We start from the raw sequence: 22,745 nt of genomic DNA, 5'->3' as shown, positions 1-22,745 counted from the left end.
AAAAAGATTAAAGGGAAGACACCACTCAAAGGTGGGCACAATAGTATAGAAAACCAATAGAAAAGGGTAGGTATATGCAAAGTAGGTGAAGGGTGGGGATCAATCAGAGGAAAGCATGCCAAACGGAAAGACAAGTTCTCAATCCGGTCTGAGGATTCAACTTGCAGCTTGGCTTTCAGGCTTTAAACTGTCTTCAGCTTGGAGGTAGTGTTTCACTGGGGACCTGCCCCTATCTGCCTAGGCATGTGGCTGCCTCCTGCTGCCCTCAGTGAGACTCTGTTTTAAAAAAAAAAAAAAAAAAAAAAAAAAACAACTTCAACAACTTCCCGCTCTCACTCAGTTTCTAATACTCGACATTCTCAACAATCTTGCTGTTGCCTGGTCATCATTTTTGTATTTGTAAAATGAGGAGGGGTGGACTAGATGATCTCAGAGGCCTTTCTACATTCTCCATTCCCTTTCCTTGAATTCTCCACTTTCTTTCTTCTTCACCTAAACTAGTTCAGGGAATATCAAACTATTTCTTTTGAGTCTACACACTTGTTGATTCATATTTTATATTCTGAACTGTCTATAAACCTGGGCATCCAATAACACAGTTTCAGTTAACACAGGAAGAACATTACCTAAATTTACAGTGTCCTAAGTAGACTTATTTCCAATACTGTTAAATCAGTAGTTTTAAGACTTTTTAAAGCAATGGACTTTTTAAAAATAAAAATGTAAACTTAATTTTAATATAAATGCCATTCGCTCCTTTTTGTCCCCTTTTTTTGTTTATCTATAGTACATGTCTTAAACATCAGTAAGCTTTTTGTGATGTAATTATTATTATTCCCTTGGTGAACTTCCTGAAATTAAGAAATATTCAAATGCTTCAATGTGTCTTATTACTTTACCCATTAAATTTAAATTTTAAATTTTATTTGATCATGTTTTCAGTTCAAACTAGTACATATTTTGCTATACTAAAATATTCTGGAAATACTTGTGTCAGAGAAATATTACTCTTTATTGCCAAAGAGCACTGAGTATACCGTTTGTAATCTCTAAACAGCGTCGGGCTTTCAAGGTTATAATTGTAGACCTACATTGCCACCTAATGGTAGGAAGCTTAATCACATCATATTTTAAGTTGGAAACGGTTTTTTAAAAAAAAATGTATACCAAATGTTAAAGCAGTCTCTTCCTATGAGAACTCTATATTATAATAGAGTTGGCAGAAGAACAGGGTAAACACTCACCAGACACACTGACAAGACTAGGGATTGAATTTCTATTCCCTCACTGATCTACCATCTCTGAGTCCCAGCTCCTCTCAGATACAACTATTAGGGATCTTCAGATTTTATCCTACCCACCTCCCCCTCCTCACTCCTGCCCTTATGCCAGAACTGTTCTAGTCCTCATATGTTAAGATGCTAGTTCTGGACTACCAATTGGAGTCTAGAATCAACTTGGAATATGACTGGTGTCTGGGTTGCTAAAAGGTGAGTTCCTGCTTTGGCATCCACGGTATCCAAGTCAACACTCTTATCATGAATTTCCCTAAAGCTACATGTTTCCTCTCTAAAAAAAAAAAAAAAAAAAATCCCTGATGAAGCTGGAATCCAATTATGAACCTCTGCATTGCACCCCAGGTGTCTGTAAACTAAAGCCCACAGTGCAGGTTAAGCACATCAGATTCCTCTCTACATGGAGGAGTCATGAAAAAAAGAATAGTTGGCTAAATTCTCCTTACCCCAAGACTTTGAGCCAAGAATCAGCCACCTGTACATTGTAAGCATCAGCAAGACTATGGAGCTTGGGTCGGGGTCACCAAATCAGAATCCTTGGCTGTATCTCTAGCCCAGATGAGACTCAAAGTATTCACCCTAGTCCTGGACGCTGTAATTAGGGATGCTTCTTCTTGGGAGCCAGCTCTGAGCCAGGTATGTAACTCTTATTCTCCCGATATTACCATATCTGCCTGGTATGAGTAGCCAGCAAGCCTCTTATACTGTCTTAGAGGTTTTTATAACAGGCAAGACATGGCACAAAGAAAAAGAACAAAATGCAGATGCAGGAGAAGTAATAACAAGAACAAGAAGAAAAAGAGGAAAAGGAGAACTTGTGTCAGGCAGAAATACATTATGGTATTATATACAACGCACCCACTCCAGTGGGGTCGTGGGGGTGGTTCCCCTACCCAAAGGCAGGAAAAAGTCCCTCAGCATGGCTGAGTTTGGGGCCTTTTATGGGCTCAGAATAGGGAGTGCATGCTGATTGGTTTGTGAGTACACAAAAAAGATTAAAGTGAAGACACCACTCAAAGGTGGGCACAACAGTGTAGAAAACCAATAGAAAAGGGTAGGTATATGTAAAGTAAGCAAAGGGTGGGAACGTGAACCTGGAAGGCCAAGCTTGCAGTGGAGAAATACTTGCCAACTGATATTGAAGGAACAGCCAAGATGAATGGAAACACAGGACTTCAAAGACATAATGTATAGTTCAGTGGATATTCTACTGGTATAACAGAATAAAATATTCCATCTGGTGGGGCGCTTCCAAAATGGCTGAATAGGAACAGCTCCAGTCTATAGCTCCCAGCCAGAGCAATGCAGAAGACGGGTGATTTCTGCATTTCCAACTTAGGTATCGGGTTCATCTCACTGGGGTGTGTCGGACAGTGGGTGCAGCCCACCGAGTGAGAGCCGAAGCAGGGTGAGGCATTGCCTCACCCAGGAAGCGAAAGGAGTCAGGGAATTCCCTTTTCTAACCGTGACACAGGGCACATGGAAAATTGGGTCACTCCCACCCAAATACTATGCTTTTCAAAGGGTATTAGCAAATGGCACACCAAGAGATTATATCCCGCGCCTGGTTCAGGGGGTCCCACTCCCACGAAGCCTCACTCATTGCTAGCACAGCAGTCTGAGATCAAACTGCAAGGCAGCTGCAAGGCTGGGGGAGGGGTGCCCGCCATTGCTGAGGCTTGAGTAAGTAAACAAAGCGGCCTGGAAGCTCAACTGGGTGGAGCCCACCACAGCTCAGAGAGGCCTGCCTGCCTCTGTAGCCTCCACTTCTGCGGACAGGGCATACCCAAACAAAAGGCAACAGAAACCTCTGCAGATTTAAATGTCCCTGTCTGACAGCTTTGAAGAGAGTAGTGGTTCTCCCAGCATGGAGTTTGAGATCTGAGAATGGACAGACTGCCTCCTCAAGTGGGTCCCTGACCCCCGAGTAGCCTAACCAGGAGGCACCCCCCCAGTAGGGGCAGACTGACACCTTACACGGCCGGGTACCCCTCTGAGACGAAGCTTCCAGAGAAGTGATCAGGCAGCAACATTTGCTGTTCAGGAATATTCGCTGTTCTGCAGCCTCCCCTGCTGATACCCAGGCAAACAGGGTCTGGAGTGAACCTCCAGCAAACTCCAACAGACCTGCAGCTGAGGGTCCTGATTGTTAGAAGGAAAACTAACAAACAGAAAGGACATCCACCCCAAAACCCCATCTGTACCATCATCAAAGACCAAAGGTAGATAAAACCACAAAGATGGGGAAAAAACAGAGCAGAGAAGCTGAAAATTCTAAAAACCAGAGCGCCTCTCCCCCTCCAAAGGAATGCAGCTCCTCGCCAGCAATGGAACAAAGCTGGATGGAGAATGACTTTGACTAGTTGAGCGAAGAAGGCTTCAGATGATCAAACTTCTCTGAGCTAAAGGAGGAATTTCAAACCCATCGCAAAGTGCTAAAAACCTTGAAAAAAGATTAGATGAATGGCTAACTAGAATAACCAGTGTAGAGAAGTCCTTAAATGACCTGATGGAGCTGAAAACCATGATACAAGAACTACGTGACGAATGCATAAGCTTCAGTAACAAATTCGATCAACTGGAAGAAAGGGTATCAGTGATTGAAGAACACATGAATGAAATGAAGCGAGAAGACAAGATTAGAGAAAAAAGAGTAAAAAGAAACAAACAAAGCCTTCAAGAAATATGGGACTATGTGAAAAGACCAAATCTACATCTGATTGGTGTACCTGAAAGTGACGGGGAGAATGGAACCAAGTTGGAAATTACTCTGCAGGATATTATCCAGGAGAACTTCCCCAACCTAGCAAGGCAGGCCAACATTCAAATTCAGGAAATACAGAGAACGCCACAAAGAAACTGCTCGAGAAGAGCAACTCCAAGACACATAATTGTCAGATTCACCAAAGTTGAAATGAAGGAAAAATGTTAAGGACAGCCAGAGAGAAAGATCGGGTTACCCACAAAGGGAAGCCCATCAGACTAACAGTGGATATCTTGGCAGAAACTCTACAAGCCAGAAGAGAGTGGGGGCCAATATTCAACATTCTTAAAGAAAAGAATTTTCAACCCAGAATTTCATATCCAGCCAAACTAAACTTCATAAGTGAAGGAGAAATAAAATCCTTTACAGACAAGCAAATGCTGAGAGATTTTGTCACTACCAGGCCTGCCCTACAAGAGATCCTGAAGGAAGCATTAAACATGGGAAGGAACAACCAGACCAGCCACTGCAAAAACACACCAAAATGTAAAGACCAGAGATGCTAGGAAGAAACTGCATCAACTAATGAGCAAAATAACCAGCTAACATCATAATGACGCCATCAAATTCACACATAACAATATTAACCTTAAATGTAAATGGGCTAAATGCCCCAATTAAAAGACACAGACTGGCAAATTGAATAAAGAATCAAGACCCATCAGTATGCTGTATTCAGGAGACCCATCTCACATGCAGAGACACACATAGGCTCAAAATCAAGAGATGGAGGAAGATCTCCCAAGCAAATGGAAAACAAAAAAAAGCAGGGGTTGCAATCCTAGTCTCTGATAAAACACACTTGAAACCATCAAAGATCAAAAGAGACAAAGAAGGCCATTCCATAACAGTAAAGGGATCAGTTCAACAAGAAGAGCTAACTATTGTAAATATATAAGCACCCAATACAGGAGCACCCAGATTCATAAAGCAAGTCCTTAGAGATTTACAAAGAGACTTAGACTCCTACACAATAATAATGGGAGAGTTTAACACCCCACTGTCAACATTAGATCGATGAGACAGAAAGTTAACAAGGATATCCAGGAATTGAACTAAACTCTGGACCAAGTGCACCTAATAGACATCTACAGAACTCTCCACCCCAAATCAACAGAATATACATTCTTCTCAGCACCACATCGCACTTATTCCAAAATTGACCACATAGTTGGAAGTAAAACACTCCTCAGCAAATGTAAAACAACAGAAATTATAACAAACTGTTGATCAGACCACAGTGCAATCGAACTAGAACTCAGGATTAAGAAACTCACTCAAAACCACTCAACTACATGGAAACTGAACAACCTGCTCCTGAATGAATACTGGTTACAAAACGAAATGAAGGCAGAAATAAAGATGTTCCTCGAAACCAATGAGAACAAAGACACAACGTACCAGAATCTCTGGGACACATTTAAAGCAGTGTGTAGAGGGAAATTTATAGCACTAAATGCCCACAAGAGAAAGCAGGAAAGATCTAAAATCAACACCCTAACAGAACAATTAAAAGAACTAGAGAAGCAAGAGCAAGCACATTCAAAAGCTAGCAGAAGGCAAGAAATAACTAAGATGAGAGCAGAACTGAAGGAGATAGAGACACAAAAAAACCTTCAAAAAATCAATGAATCCAGGAGCTGGTTTTTTGAAAAGATCAACAAAATATATAGACTGCTAGCAAGACTAATAAAGAAGAAAAAGAGAAGAATCAGTAGACGCAATAAAAAAATGATAAAGGAGATATCACCATGAATCCCACAGAAATACAAACTACCATCAGAGAACACTATAAACACCTCTACCCAAATAAACTAGAAAATCTGGAAGAAATGGACAAATTTCTGGACACATACACCCTCCCAAGACTAAACCAGGAAGAAGCTGAATCCCTGTATAGACCAATAACAGGCTCTGAAATTGAGGCAATAATAAATAGCCTACCAACCAAAAAAAGTCCAGGACCAGATGGATTCACAGCCAAATTCTACCAGAGTTACAGGGAGGAGCTGGTACCATTCCTTCTGAAACTATTCCAATCAACAGAAAAAGAGGGAATCCTCCCTAACTTATTTTATCAGGCCAGCATCATCCTGAAACCAAAGCCTGGCAGAGACACTACAAAAAAAGAGAATTTTAGACCAATATCCCTGATGAACATCCATGTGAAAATCCTCAATAAAATACTGGCAAACCAAATCCAGCAGCACATCAAAAAGCTAATCCACCATGACTAAGTGGGCTTCATCCCTGGGATGCAAGGCTGGTTCAACATACACAAATCAATAAACATAATCCAGCATATAAACTGAACCAAAGACAAAAACCACATGATTATCTCAATAGATGCAGAAAAGGCCTTTGACAAAATTCAACAACGCTTCATGCTAAAAACTCTCAATAAATTCGGTGTTGATGGGACATATCTCAAAATAATAAGAGCTATTTATAACAAACCCACAGCCAATATCATACTGAATGGGCAAAAACTGCAAGCATTCCCTTTGAAAACTGGCACAAGCCAGGGATGCCCTCTCTCACCACTCCTATTCAACATAGTGTTGGAAGTTCTGGCCGGGGCAATCAGGCAGGAGAAAGAAATAAAGGGTATTCAATTAGGAAAAGAGGAAGTCAAATTGTCTCTGTTTGCAGATGACATGATTGCATATTTAGAAAACCACGTCGTCTCAGCCCATAATCTCCTTAAGCTGATAAGCAACTTCAGCAAAGTCTCAGGATACAAAATCAAGGTGCAAAAATCACAAGCATTCTTATACATGCATAAAAGACAAACAGAGAGCCAAATCATGACTCCCATTCACAATTGCTTCAAAGAGAATAAAATACCTAGGAATCCAACTTACAAGGGATGTGAAGGACCTCTTCAAGGAGAACTGCAAACCACTGCTCAACGAAATACAAGAGAACACAAACAAATGGAAGAACATTCCATGCTCACAGACAGGAAGAATCAATATTGTGAAAATGGCCATACTGCCCAAGGTAATTTATAGATTCAATGCCACCCCCATCAAGCTACCAATGACTTTCTTCACAGAATTGGAAAAAACTACTTTAAAGTTCGTATGGAACCAAAAAAGAGCCCGCATCTCCAAGACAATCCTAAGTCAAAAGAACAAAGCTGGAGGCATCATGCTACCTGACTTCAAACTATACTACAAGGCTACAGTAACCAGAACAGCATGGTACTGGTACCAAAACAGAGATATAGACCAATGGAACAGAACAGAGCCCTCAGAAATAATACCACAAATCTACAACCATCTTTGACAAACCTGACAACAACAAGAAATGGGGAAAGGATTCCCTATTTAATAAATGGTGCTGGGAAAATTGGCTAGCCATATGTAGAAGGCTGAAACTGGATCCCTGCCTTATACTTTATACAAAAATTAATTCAAGATGGATTAAAGACTTAAATGTTAGACCTAAAACCATAAAAACCCTAGAAGAGAACCTAGGCAGTACTATTCATGACATAGGCATGGGCAAGGACTTCATGTCTAAAACACCAAAAGTAATGGCAACAAAAGCCAAAATTGACAAATGGGATCTCATTAAACTAAAGAGTTTCTGCACAGCAAAATAAACTACCATCAGGTTGAACAAGCAACCTACAGAATGGGAGAAAATTTTTGCAATCTACTCATCTGACAAAGGGCTAATATCCAGAATACACAAAGAACTTAAACAAATTTACAAGGAAAAAAATCAAACAACCCCATCAAAAAGTGGGCGAAGGATATGATCAGACACTTCTCAAAAGAAGACATTTATGCAGCCAACAGACACATGAAAAAATGCTCATCATCACTGCCCATCAGAGAAATGCAAATCAAAACCACAATGAGATACCGTCTCACACCAGTTATAATGGTGATCATTAAAAAGTCAGGAAAAAACAGGTGCTAGAGAGGATGTGGAGAAATAGAAACACTTCTACACTGTTGGTGGGATTGTAAACTAGTTCAACCATTGTGGAAGACAGTGTGGTGATTCCTCAAGGATCTAGAATTAGAAATATCATTTGACCCAGCCATCCCGTTACTGGGTATATACCCAAAGGATTATAAATTATGCTGCTATAAAGACACATGCACACATATGTTTCTTGTAGCACTATTCACAATAGCAAAGACTTTGAACCAACCCAAATGTCCATCAATGATAGACTGGATTAAGAAAATGTGGCACATATATACCATGGAATACTATGCAGCCATAAAAAAGGATGAGTTCATGTCCTTTGTAGGGACATGGATGAAGCTGGAAACCATCATTCTCAGCAAACTATCGCAAGGACAGAAAACCAAAGACTGCATGCTCTCACTCATAGATGGGAATTGAACAATGAGAACACCTGGACACAGGAAGGGGAACATGACACACCAGGGCCTGTTGTGGGGTGGGGGGAGGGGGGAGGGAGGGATAGCATTAGGAGATATACCTAATGTAAATGACGAGTTAGTGGGTGAAGCACACCAACATGGCACATGTATACATATGTAACAAACCTGCATGTTGTGCACATGTACCCTAGAACTTAAAGTATAAAATAATAATAATAATAATAAATATATACCATCGGCATACCCTGATCAAGGTCTGTTTAAGTATCTGAAATGTCAAATTATCAAGAAGCTGTTTTTAGTCATGTCATTATAGATAGGGATAGAAATCTTCTAGTGATCTGTGTTAAGAAAGATTTTTTGAGCCACATCTGGGTTCAGCAGAAGCTGGCTGATCGATTAGCAATGTTTTCCACATCCACATGCTTGCCGGATAGTTTCCTTTTCTTTTCTAGAACATCCTCTCATTAACTCCTTCCTGGTTCTCTACATGCATGCTTCTCAAGCTTTAACATGGATATGAAACACTTGCTAAGATGCAGATTCTGATGCAGTAGGTAGGGGTAGAGCCCATGATTCTGCATTTCTGAGAAGCTCCCAGGTGATGCTCATGCTGGTCCCCAGAACTTTCAAGTCGCCTTTTTTAACATTATGACAATTTCCCTTGTTAATTACCCAGAAATATTATTACTTTATCCTTTTTTCTTACTGCTGGCCAGGCAGAGAAGTAAGAAAATAGCCACTGCTGTCAGGTCTTAATAATCAGAAAAAAATTAAAATTTAATATAAAAGATTCCTAAAACATTCTATGCTCTTCAGTGTGATATATCTCTATATTTATATGTGTGTGTATACATATATATATTCATAAAGTCTGATTTATCATGCTTTTATTGGTAAAAAGTTTCTCTCAACCACTCTTTCTCAGTCCTAGACTACAAAAATGATTGATTTTTCCTTAAAATGACCCTGAAGTTCTGCAAGATCCTAAACTCCCTGCTAAATTATCAAATAACTCATTTTCACTACAGTTGCATAATTAATTTTACTTTATTGCAGTCTAATTTTTTAAAATGTTATCCCAAACATGATGTACATGGTAATTCTCAGTTACTTCAAATACACTTCACTCAACATGGAAATGGCATGAAAGTGAGGGATACTTATTCATTTTTATGAAGATTATTACGTAAAACGAGCATATGTGAAAAAAATCAGAAGATACAGCCATTGACAAGTTAATCAGTTTATATCTTTGCACATTATCAGTTGTGAAAAATCCCAAGATATAAAGCTTTTTTAATCATAGTATCTCTCAGAGAGGGTGTGGGACTTGTACCTTGCACCAAAGCACATTTTCCTCATGGAAAAATTTCCGAACTGAGTCTTCCTCTTCTTTAAAGTTTTATTTGATGTCAGTCACAAGATCAGAAGGATCATGAGGCGTGTCCCTGTCAATGACCAGCTTTTCAGTTCTATGTAGAGTCAATGGGCCCACTTTCTACTCCAGGTCCCTCAATACTTGAAAATTCTGTGTCAATAAGCGGTTTCAGAAATTTCTCAACCTTGGTTAATCTTTGTTTCAGTTTCTGCTGCATGGACTCATACTCAGCCAAGATTCGGGCAAACCTTGTTTGCAGGAGGTCTACTGACCCCTCCATTCGAGTAACTTTCTCTTCAAGATCTTTAGGATCACTGCCAGCATTTGCAATGTTTAGATCCAGTAGACCATCTTTCATTAAAATCTGCTTCCCTTTCTCTTCCAGCATAGTTTTGGCATCTGGATACTCAGTTAGAGCTTCCATGAGGTCATCTTTTGAGAGACAGAACAGGTCTGAGTAGCCAATACTTTTAATATTGGCAGTTCGTCGATTGCCGGCTTTGCTCCCTTTAATATTAAGAATGCTGATCTCACCAAAGTAGCTGCCGTCGCTCAATACCACAAACTGAGTGACTCCATCATCTGCCACCACAGCGAGTTTGCCTTCCTTGATAATGTACATCTCTCGTCCAATATCCCCTTTCTTGCAAATATAATCTCCAGGACTGTAGACTTGGGGTTGCAATTTCAAGACCAACTCCACCAACAGACCAGCTTCACAATCAGCAAAAATGCGTACCTTTTTTAATGTGTCTAAGTGAACATTGATGGCAATTTCTGCTCTTAGTTTATCAGGTAGATACTTTAAGACTTCTTTCTCATCAACTGTTTTTTTGTTGGTCCACAGGTAGTCAAACCATTTAATAACCCTCTTTTCCATATCTTTGCTTACATTTCGAAAATGCATATATTGCTTGATAGCATCAATTCTTGCTTGAAATTCTGCTCTGGCCGCATTCATGTTGGAAATCATAGAACCTATGTTACCAACGATGGTAGCAAAAATTAGCACTCCAATTAGGAAATCAACCACCACAAAGACATACTCAGAATCCCTCACAGGAGGGGGTGTTTCACCAATGGTAGTCAAAGTCAGTGTAGACCAGTAAAGGCTGTATACGTATTTTCTAGCCAAACGGCCAAATTCAGGATCATTAGTATCAGGGTAGACCCATGTATCATTTCCAAATCCAATAGCTTTAGAAATAGAGTAGTACACACATGCATTCCAGTGGATAATGATGACGATGTACATAACAAGGTTGGAAATCCTGAAGATGTTTGGATAGTTTGTCCTTGTTTCTGTTCTCTGGAAGAACTCAAACATACGAGAGATTCGTAATAACCTGTTTAATCTAATTTCTGGATAGTTCCACCCTAACTTAAAATACAGCAAATCAGTTGGTATCAGTGACAGAACATCAAGTTTAAATTGTAAGTTGGATTTATATTTATTTATGAGTTTAAGTTCTTCCTTTACCAGCAGTCCTTGTTCTAGGTAACCTAAAATAAAAAATAAAATAAATTCAATGTTTCTCCTTTTTATGTAATTGTGAATTTTTGTGAAGTAACTGTCAATTAACTTTGTTGAGGTCAAAAGAAAAATTCATTTTCAATAAATATGACTTTAACAATGTAATAAAATACAAATATCAATCAACCTATGGCTGTAGAAAATATTCTGCTGCAGAAATAAAAGGTAAAATTTTGGCCAGACAGCTCACATCTGTAATCCCAGTACTTTAGGAGGCTGAGACTCAATATCACTTGAGCCTGGGAGTTCGAGGCTGCAGTGACCCATGATAGCACTACTGCATTCCAGCCTGGGCAACAGTGAGACCCTGTCTCACAAAAAAAAAAAAAAAAAAAAAGTAAAATTTTGTAAGTGCAAAAGTGAAAGTGTACGAATCTCTCAAGGTCTATCATCTCCATCCAGGTAAAGCCATTCCTTTCATGAGTAGTGTTCTTGTGATATTGTGAGATAAATACATACATACATATATATATATGGTCCCTGGCACAGGACTCTTAAAACTCTTGTAATTTCCTAAGCAATATGGTTACTAAGTGATTTTTTTTTTTTTTAGTCAGAGTCACCCAGGCTGGAGTGCAGTGGCGCAATCTCGTCTTGCTGCAACCTCTGCCTCCCGGATTCAAGCAATTCTTCTGCCTCAGCCTCCTGAGTAACTAGGACTACAGGCACGTGCCACCACACCCAGCTAATTTTTGTACTTTAGTAGAGACAGGGTTTCACCATATTGGCCAGGCTGGTCTCGATCTCCTGACCTCATGATCCACCGGCCTTGGACTCCCAAAGTGCTGGGATTACAGGCGTGAGCCACTGAGCCCGGCCCTAAGTCCATCTTTTGTTATGGTATTTGGTTCTTGACCCCAGTTCCTGAAACAGAGTTATTTGTCCCTTGATGTTTCCTGGGTGATAGAAATGTCTTTTGTTCTGGCCAGGTGCAGTGGCTCACACCTATAATCCCAGTGCTTTGGAAGGCTGAGGCAGGAGGATCCCTTGAGTACAGGAGTTCGAGACCAGCCTAAGTCTCTATGATATTATAAGAAAGAAAGAGAGAGAGAGAGAAAGAGAGAGAGAGAAAGAAAGAAAGAAAGAAAGAAAGAAAGAAAGAAAGAAAGAAAGAAAGAAAGAAAGAAAGAGAAAGAAAGAAAGAAGAAAAGAGGGGAGAAGGGAGGGGAGGAAGGAAGGAAGGAAAGGAAGGAAGGAAGGAAGGAAAGGAAAGGAAGGGAGGAAGGAAGGAAGGGAGGAAGGAAGGAAGGAAGGAAGGAAGGAAGGAAGGAAGGAAGAAAGAAAGAAAGAAAGAAAGAAAGAAAGAAAGAAAGAAAGAAAGAAAGAAAGAAAGAAAGAAAGAAAGAGAGAAAGAAAGAAAGGAGGAAGGAGGGAAGGAAGGAAAAGGTGAGGTCCAAGATGGGGCTGGTCACCAGAAAGACTAAGTTATGTTTAGAAGCTTGGAACTTTTACCCCAACCTCCTTCATCCAGGAAAGGGAGAAGCACTGGAGACTGAGTTAATAGTCCGTCATGCCTCCATGGTGAAGCCTCTATAAAAATCCCTGAACTATGGGGTTTGGAGCATTATCAGGTTGGTGAACACATCTACGAACTAGGAGGGTGCCACACCCCAGTTCCATGGGGACAAAAGCCCCTGTTCTCATGACTCTTCCCAACTTTGCCCTATGTATCTCTTCATCTGGCTCTTCCTCGGTATCCAGTATCATATCCTTTATTAATAAAATAAAGCAGTAAACGTAAGTGTTTTCCTAAGGTCTGTAAGTTGTGCTAGCAAATTACTGGACCCACGAGGGAGCTATGGGAACCCCAATATATAGTTGGTCAGTCAGAAGCACAAGCCACAACCTGAGACTTACGATTGGCATCTGAAGCGGGGGATCATCTTGGGAGACTGAGCCCTTAACGTGTGAGGCCTGTTCTAACTCCCGTGAGTGTGCGAATTCAGTTAAATTTTAACCCAGCTGGTGTTACAGAATTGCTTGGTGTGTAGAGGAAACACCACATACATATTGGAGACCAGAATTGTATTGTATTGAGAGTGTAGTAATATACAATGCGTTGTTGTTTTTTTCCCCACCATACACAGTTCGTGGAAGGTTTCCTGAACACGCTAGTGATGTACCTAATAGCCCATGCCACTGCCTTGTCAGAATCCCAGCTCTACCCTGGATGCTTGGGTACTTGCCCTGTGCTGTCTATTTTGCATATTCTTGCCTTACCCCTTCAATGTGAAGCATAAGTGTCCCTTGAGGCTGCATTTTCATCAGTCATTCTTGCTCCCTTAGACACTTGGGATCTTCCCTCCTATGCTGTTACCATGGGGCTTGTGTGTTTTAAACCCAGCATTTCAGCCATCTGATACATTACACTAGGAAAGGGATTTGCTCCTTCTCCTAAACTGACTACCAAAGTTACAAATATGACAGAGCGAGTGGAGCATTGTTCCAGGATACTAGTATTTAGAGAATGTTCTATTTTACATAATGATTCTTTAAAGGTTATAGTCTGTGTATACTGGTTACATTTGCGAGTGAAGAGTGGTGTAGAAACAATCAGCTTCTACCTACTTAACAGAAATACTTCCGAAGCTATCCCCTCCAGTCAATAATATCTCATCATAAACCACAAAGCTGAGCTAAATGCATTTTTCCTCCTTCTTATAAAATTTTGAATATGGCTCTGCTGAGGACAACGACATTTTTCCCCATGACTCTTTAAATTATCTCCCTGTTAGGTAGCAATTACTCTTCCCCCTGTAACTGGCAGAATATTTCTGCTCTCTCTATTCCTCTCGCCTGGCACAAAACCAATGAACAAGATAATGGAGGAAAGCCGCATCTACTTGTCAAAAGGTTGCCTGGTAACTTCCTCTGAATCAGCTGGAGTCATCTAAGCCTGTGAGTTTATACATCGTGACTCTTGCTTTCACCTGTGCCTTTTTCTCTAGAACAGATTTTTGTGGGTTTACTTTGAAGAATACTTGGATTAGGAAATGTCAAATTACAATGCTAGAGATAAAAGCATGAAATTTTAAAATATTCAAAACTGAACATATTTACCTGTCCTTGTTCGTACAAACATATCAATTAAATAGACTATGTCTGATACGTAATCTAAAATGAGCCAATATTCTAGGTAATCAGATTGAAGTTCATCAAAACATGCTCTGTAAAAAAAGAAACACCTGTATAAATAAAAAAGAAATGTGGGCCAATTTAAGTAAAAGTTCTCTTTGTATATTTTCTTTATCATGGTGAGAAGCACAGCACACTCAGGCTAGGAGAGGTCCTTAGAGTCCTTTAATCAACCATGGCTTTCCCGAAACTCTCCCTGAGTGGTTGGATTTTGATCCTCACACTTCTGAATTCTAACATCCTTTCCATGATGCTAGTCAGCTTTGTAAAATCACCCAATAAGAATAAGTGGGTTGAAGGGTACAAGTATACAGCAAGACAGAAAGAATAAATTCAATGTTTGATTAACAGACTGTACTTAACAAAAACGTATTGAACTTGGGTGATGGACACCCTAAATACCCTTTGTTATATACAAGTAACAAAATTTCACACATACCCCAAAAATTTGTACAAAAAAATCTTTAAATAAATTTAAAAAATAAATGGCCTAAAACTAAAATCAAAATATGTTGGGTGAAACACATTGATCACCTGGTTCATATTGACTATCTGTACCCAAAATGCTTTAGGAAATTGTGCTTGGCCTTGGATGAGGGAGATGTTTACCATGTAAAAGACACTAAATCCTTGACCTTTATCCACTATTGGCAACATTTTTTTCTCATAGGCCAAAGAAAATAGTTTCTCCCGATGTTCTAATTAAGTCATCATACAACCAAAAGTTTACAAGTCTTCCCCTCCAACAACAGACACTGGGGTCTATTTGAGAGTGACAGGTGGGAGAAGGGAGAGAAGCAGAAAAAATAACTATTTGGTACTAGGCTTAATACCTGGGTGAGAAAATAATCTGTGCACCAAACCCCTGTGACATGAGTTTACCTATATAACAAGCCTGCACATATACCCCCGAACCTAAAATGAAAGGTAACAAAATTAAAAAAGAAAAGTCTTCCCCTGACCCCTCCATGCATCCCAGTACTGGAGACCCAGTTATACTGAGAACTGAAGCACCTCCTCCTGATTCCAGGAAAACACACTGAGTATAATCTAGCCTCTCTTTACCACCTGCAGTAGAGAAAGGGGGTGTGTCCTAAAAGGCTCTAAGTCAAATTGTTTAGTCAGTGAACTTGGAAATTAGAAATGGGGTGAGATCCACAAAAACTAACAAAAAAAAATTATAGACACCTGGCAATAACCATTGTCCAGTTGTACATAACAGGTAAGGTGATGCAAAACAGCCAGTTGTAATACGTGTTTCCCGAAGGATCAATAACCACAACTTCTTTCTTCTCCCTAGCAGCAATTAGAAATAAAGGGGATAGTTACCAAGATACAAGAACATTTTTATTTACCATAGTAAACATCATTATGCCCATCAACCACAATTAATGAAATGGAAGTAAGCTGGAGAAGCTCACTCTGCAGTGGGAAGATTAGCATGGAATAAGAGCATTAGTCATAAGAAAGTGGTTAGTGAGGGGTGGATAAATAACGAAATGACCAGTCTTATATTAAAGCATACATTAGGTTTTTACTAAAGCCCTGGTTTCACTGAGATACTGCAGTCAGTTGTATACTTCAGCCACTGAGAGGGAATAGATCCAAGGCCCCCAACACCCAGGCTGTGGGCCAGTACTGGTCTGTGGTCTGTTAGGAAGCCGGTGGGCCACACAGCAGGAGGTGAGCTGCGGGGCAAGGGAGCATTACCGCCTGAGCTCCGTCTCCTGTCAGATCAGCAGCGGCATTAGGTTCTCATAGGAGCACAAACCTTATTGTGATCTGCACGTGCAAGGAATCTAGGTTGCACACTCCTTATAAGAATGTAATCAAAATAAAAATTAAATTTTTATTTCGGCTTTTAAAATGATGGTAGGATCCTAGAAACCTAATCCTCCTTGGAACCTAAATATTTCTCAGCGATAAGTTATCTTCACTAATGCTTAGGGAAGCGAATTAACCATGGAGAATTAAGAATAATGCTACCGTTGCTAATTTGAGGGAAATTAGAAAAAGTTTTAATTCGCTTCCGATAATTTATGTTAAATGTTTATTTTTCAATATTTAAAGACATTTAGTCTTTACACAGGGCTCTTTACTGTAAAGTTTCTTTCTACTTTGTATTATGGAAAACCGTCCCTGCATCTAAAACCCATCACAATTTCATTCTATTTCAATGCCAGTAAAAGTGCTTACTCTTCTTTCTTATCTTTGCTTTTCTCCTCTTTTTTTTTCTTCTCTTTGTCCTTTTTCTTCTTTTTCTTCTCTAGGTCCTTTTTATTTTCGTTTTTATCATCTGACTTGCTGAAAAAGTTAAGCAAGTAGTATTAAAATACAGAAATGTTATGGGCAGAAAAATGTGGGGTAATTCTTGCCAAAGTCTTACCTCTTCTTTGCTTTTTTCTTTTTCTTTTTTTCTTCTGGTTCTCTAAAGAGAAAAATAATATATCTGTCACATAATCACAGTCTTCCACTCTGATTTACTTTCTTTTTCATCAAGCAAATATCTCAGCCTTGCATTCAAAGACCTGCTTCCGTGCTCAAAACCCATCTGGTCTCTTGCTGGAGATTTCTACCAAAAAAAGGGGAGGGATAATTATCCAGATAATAAACAAAAACTTCTAAGCTAATAGATGTGGGAAGTAGAAACGAATGGAGATGAATAAAGGCATAAAACCAAGGAGAAAAATTTAAGAAACAACAGCCCCCCAAGAGTGTTCTTCCAAAGTGTTAATGTATTAAAAATAATTTTTAAAATTTAAGCTTCTTGACATCATTTATATTTATCCTTGAATAAAATCATTGAGAATTTTAAGAAAATGTCATCAATTTTCTTTAGAGGGAATAACTCTGACTGAAGTCATTTTTCATGAGTAATCAACAAGCTGTCTGGTAATATGGTGGAATCTCAATTATTAGAATAATTTATCAGATTTAAGGCCACCTTTTTCTACATACAATTTCTTCTTGAGTGGAGATTGTGTAACTAGTGCCTCTTTCTATAATTAACTTTCTCTATCAGCAGGGGAATAGATTCTGAAGTCAGACAGACCTAGGGTTATAGCAGGCTGCCGTTGTCAGCTCAGATGTCTTAGGAAATTTCATTATCCAGACATGAATGGAAAGGCATCTCATTACCACTAGGATAGTCAGAGAAGGCTTTTAAAAGGAGGTAGGTCTAAAGCTAGGCCTCAAAGTATGACTAAGAGTTGGAGAAGTTGAGAAGAGAGAGGATATTAGAGCAGAAAAATTTCTAAGTGCAATGGACTTAATCTGGCTAAGAATGACCCAGCAGAAGTGGAAAGCCTCTGTTGAGAAGAAATGGAAGATAAGATTGACAAGTGAGGTGAGGCTTAACATCCAAGATGGTCACGTACAAACAGGGACAGAACCATAAAGTTGGATAAGGAAGAATTTACTGCTATGGGAGTACACTTCTATGAGTCAAGATTTGACAGCCTACCATGGATCCTGAAGGATGATGTCGACACACTACTCAAACGGCTCTTGGAAACCTGGAAAAGGTAATGGCCTATACAAAATGAAATAAACATTAACACCATGGCAGATGGTGGAGGAAGGTATCAAAAGACTCAGAAAAGTGGCATCTTGAAGTGGATACACTGTTTGGAAGATAGCCTACCAGCTAATTATGTTCCCAAAGAGAGCTCGAAGGATGCAAAAGTGATGTGGAATAGGCTGGTGAGAGGGGCATTAGTAGCTTTGAGAAGTTCAGTGGTGCTATCCTCTGTAGGCCAGGGCTGATGACGGGAAATGCCGTTACAGAACTGGGTTCTCTGAGAGCAACAGGGTTAATAAGATCCAGAAATAACTGAGACTAATGGCAGTGCTTACCCATCAGAAGTAAGGTTTCTTCAGTAATTATAATGAGCATTAAGGTGGGTATGGTAACAAAGGGGCTTAACCTATAGACAGCTATGGAGGAGGTTAATAGAACACAGTATTCCTAGACAGATGGGAAGACTATTAGCTAGTTAGGGTATTATTTAATATATACAACCAAAACAAACCAGGAATGAATAATTAGGAGGTTGAGGTCAACTCATTCCATCAAAAAAATCAGAATCCTTGTAAGGGCACGGTGGCCCATGGCTATAATCCCAGCACTCTGGGAGGTCGAAGTGGGAGGATCACTCAAGCCCAGGAGTTCAAGACCAGCCTGGGCAACATAGCGAGACCCTATCTCAAAAAATGAATTGATTCATTACAATTTAAATTTAAAAAAAAATCAGAATCCTTAGAAAAGTTCCAGATCTAAGCCAATACTTAGACCTAAAACCACTGACTAGAGGAGATGCCATGACCCATGAAGAAAAACTCTGCAACACTATGACAAATATATTCCAGTAATGATTTCCTCAGTCTTTGTCCTAAAGAACCTATGGCCATTACTTAGATCACTGTACTCTGGGGGAAAAAAAAGAATTCCTAGATACATCGAAGACTGGCACAGGATCCAAGTTGATGTTGACACCTAGGGATTGAAGCATCATTGTGGCCCCCTGTTAAACTTGAAGAGCATATGATGGACTGGTAATAATAGATTTCTGGATGAGATATGACTTATGGTGTTTCCACTGAGTCCACAGACCCACTACTATGTGATCATTTCTCCAGTTCCTAAATGTAAAAGTGAAATGTATGTAATTCTTGAATATAAAAGTAGAATGTATACAAGTTCCTGAATATAAAAGAGAAATGTATATAATTGTATAAAATCATGCATGGAGGAGTGGTGGTCTCTCTTAATTTCCTCATGTAATTTATCATCTGACTCCCATAAAAACTAAATAGATCCTAGTGGATGGCAGATAGACTATTGCAAAATCGACCAAGTAGTAGCCCCAATTGCAGCTGCCGTGTCCTATGTGGAAAATTACAGAAACCCACTCTGTGATCATTTCTCCAGTTCCTAAATGTAAAGTGAAATTTACATAATTCCTGAATACAAAAGCGAAATGTAGATTAATGGTCATTGGCAGAACTCACACCCTTACCCCACTAGTTCCTTGGCTTGTGAGGAAAGAAGGGTAAGATCAAGGAGAAGCCCTTAAGCTGCTTCCCACCTTCTGGCCAAAAGCAACATTGTATCCTGGGGAGAAAAAGAAATTCCATCCTTAAAGACCTAAAGGATGCAGGGGAAGTGATCCCTCTTCATTTCCCCACATAATTCATCATCTGACCACTGCAAAAACCAAATGGATCCTAATGGACAGCAGTAGATGACTGCAAAATCAACCAAGTGGTAGCCCCAATTGCAGCTGCTGTGTCATATGTGGAAAACCATGCATTCACTTGATATACACTGCATACCTAAGGTTCTGGGTCAGTCATGTGAATGTCATTTTTCACTACTATCAGGAAAGACGATCAGACATAGTTCCTACTCACATGCGATGACAAACTGTACACATCTACACTCTTCCAAGGCTATATTAACTCTCTTTCCTACTGTCATGACAGTCTTGAGGGACCTGGATCATGTGGACATTTCTCAAAGCACCACATTAGTCCACTATGTCTGTATCAATGGCATTCTGTTAATCAGACCCTGAAATAGGATTACCTTCCCAAAGTGCTGGGATTACAGGTCTGAGCCACCATGCCTGGCCTTCAGTACCTTTCTTTATGTCATTTTCCATGGCTGGAAATTTCCATTCCTTTTCCACTATGTCATTTTCCACTCAGCACCTATTTATCAGCCCCCACCTGTGGCCATATGTGGGGTTCTTTAGAAGGAGCTGATACAGCGTGTTGCATAGATGGGTCAGTTTAGAATGTGGATGCAAGCCCAAATGGGCTGTGTCTGCACCACAGCCTCACTTAGAGATGGTCTTGAAAGACAGTGTGAGGTTAATTTCCCCAATGGCACAGCTTCAAGCAGTATACAGTCATCTAGTTTGTATGGAAAAAGAAATAGTCCAAGCTGGGTGTGGTGGCTCATGCCTGTAATCCCAGCTCTTTAGGATGCTGAGGTGGGAGGATCACTTGAGGCCAACGAGTTGGAGACCAGCCTGGCCAACATGGCAAAACCCCACTAAAAATACAAAAATTAGCCAGGCGGGGTGGCGCACACCTATAATCCCAGCTATCGGGAGGCTGAGGCAGGAGGATCACTTAACTCCAGGAGATGGAGGTTGCAGTGAGTCGAGATTGCACCACTGCACTCCAGCATGGGGAACTGAGTGAGATCTTGTCTCAAAAAAATAAATAAATAAAGGAAAAAGAAATAGCCCAAATTAAGAATATACAAGTACAAAAGAACTCATGGGCAGTCACAAATGCCTTGACTGGTTGGTCAGGGACCTGGATGGAAAGATCAGGGAAAATATTTCGGGAGAAGAGGCAGACTGAATGGACATATTATGAGTGTGAGCACAAAGTTTGAAAAATCTTCGTTTTTGTTTGTTTGTTTGTTTTTTGCTCTTAGTGAACCTATCTGTTACAGAGACCAATGCTATGACTCCAAAACAGTGCTTTCTCTTGAGGAAAGTAATCAGTCACTTGATGGCAAGTTAACTAAATTGGACTCCTGACACCATGGAAGGGGCATCAAATATATTGATAAGAACTGACATATATTATGGCTATTCATTTGCTTTTTTGCCACAGGGCTTTGACCAGTGCCATTACTTAGGGGCATATGAAGCATGATTACTAATATGAAATATTGCTTAACATCACTTTGGACCAAGGACTTGCTTTAAGGCAAAAAAAAAAAAATGTGGCATTGGACCCTGAGTATGAGATCCCATGGTCCTATCATATGCTGCACACCTTTTGTCAGCTACTGACAGGATAGTTAAGGAGTGACCTTTTGAAACCACAGCTGAGGTGTTATCATAGAGTTTATACTCTAGGAAGATAAGGTGCCATCCTCTAGGATACTGTATATATGCTAAAACAATGATCATTGTATGGTTCCTGTATAGAATGAATTGGTCTGGGAACTAAGGGGTCTAAGTAGGGGTGACAAATGTAGGAAAGGTGTGTTTCCCATTCTTGCAACTTAAGGATCTGTGGGTCTAGAGGCCCTGGCTTCCAAAGGGGTGATGCATCTGCCAGGGAATGCCAGAGCTCCATTAAACATTAAGCTATGGCTACTCCCCAGCCACTTTGGGCCCCTCATGCCAAGAAACCAACAGGCAAGGAAGAGAGTCACCACACTGGCAAAAGTTATTGACCTTGATCATCAGAAGTAGGCAGTGCTGCTGTTATACAATGCAGGGAGGGGAGATGTATTTGCACCTAGGTGGTCTTTTGTTATTTTCCAGCCCAGTTTTGGTGGTAAATGGGCAAGTACTGTAGCCATGACTCAAGAAGGGCATGGTGACCCAGGGCTCAAGTCCTTCAGGGATGAGTGTCTATATTGTTCACACCAGCTAAGTCATCTAGACCAGCAGACCCTAGAATGAGTAGAAGCGGAGAGGGTGAAGAATTTCATTTGAGGCCTCAAAACCACCTGCAGCTGCCAGAGGCCTTAGTTTAATCCCATTAACTTTCCTCTTACAAGCTTTCTCAAGAAAAAAGAATAACCAGGATTCTGGAGTAGGTATTCCCACATGGGGTGAATTTTCTATATAAACAAAATAGATCTGAGCAGCACACAGGTGGGCTGTACAGTGGTTATGCAGGTGGTGCACAAAATTCAGGCACTCATTCTCCACTTGCCAAGAGTGTTGGTTGCTGTCAGCTCAGTTTTTCCTCTCACTTGGTTGGCCTTGGCTGAAGGAAACCACCATGTTCAAGGTTATGCTCCATCTTCTAGGGCCAACCTTTTTCCAGTAACTGTTCATGGGTACAAAGGCCCAAGTCTATTACCTAAATAGGGACAACTCTAAAAGGTCATCCCTGCTCCAGGGATCCCCATTGAATCACATTGTACATCAGCTCTATTCTCTGAAGTTCGACTTCTCCCTCTCCCCAATACTGACCCCCAACTCCCTTCCAGATATTGTTCCCAAGACCATTCCCAACAAACCTCTGCATACAAGCCTCCATCTCAGAAACTGTTTCCTGAGGAACGTCACCTAAGACACATTGGCTCAAACTGGAAAGTTTCCAGGAGTAATGTGTTTCACTTATTTTTCTCAGTCACTCTATTCACAAAGAAAGTCAACTGCATGAACACTATAGACATGATTTTTTCTACATGTATTCAAATAAATGAATGAATAAATACTACTTTTCAACAAAATGGTAGACTATCATTGCCATTGTATTAGGTCATTTGCTTAATAAATAT

At 40.1% G+C, this 22,745-nt stretch overlaps 1 protein-coding gene across 2 annotated transcripts in view; it reads right to left on the bottom strand.

Annotated features, from left to right (window-relative positions):
* Nucleotides 1-9,460: 9,460 nt before the first annotated feature.
* LOC105487670 (cyclic nucleotide gated channel subunit alpha 1) overlaps nucleotides 9,461-22,745 on the bottom strand; it is a 36,230-nt gene continuing 22,945 nt past the window's right edge. The window contains exons 5-9 of one of the 2 annotated variants that reach the window (XM_071093624.1): nucleotides 16,866-16,907; nucleotides 16,676-16,783; nucleotides 15,668-15,775; nucleotides 14,405-14,511; nucleotides 9,461-11,313 (exon numbers count right to left, since the gene is read on the bottom strand). In XM_071093624.1, coding sequence (XP_070949725.1) covers nucleotides 9,905-11,313; nucleotides 14,405-14,511; nucleotides 15,668-15,775; nucleotides 16,676-16,783; nucleotides 16,866-16,907 — 1,774 coding nt within the window. In that variant the 3' untranslated portion in view covers nucleotides 9,461-9,904. The remainder of the gene's footprint in view (nucleotides 11,314-14,404; nucleotides 14,512-15,667; nucleotides 15,776-16,675; nucleotides 16,784-16,865; nucleotides 16,908-22,745) is intronic. The other variant, XM_011751179.2, reaches the window with a different exon arrangement.

This window comes from Macaca nemestrina, chromosome 3, assembly GCF_043159975.1.
Source record: "Macaca nemestrina isolate mMacNem1 chromosome 3, mMacNem.hap1, whole genome shotgun sequence".
Lineage (NCBI taxonomy): Eukaryota > Metazoa > Chordata > Mammalia > Primates > Cercopithecidae > Macaca > Macaca nemestrina.
This window is presented reverse-complemented; position numbering and strand designations above follow the sequence as displayed.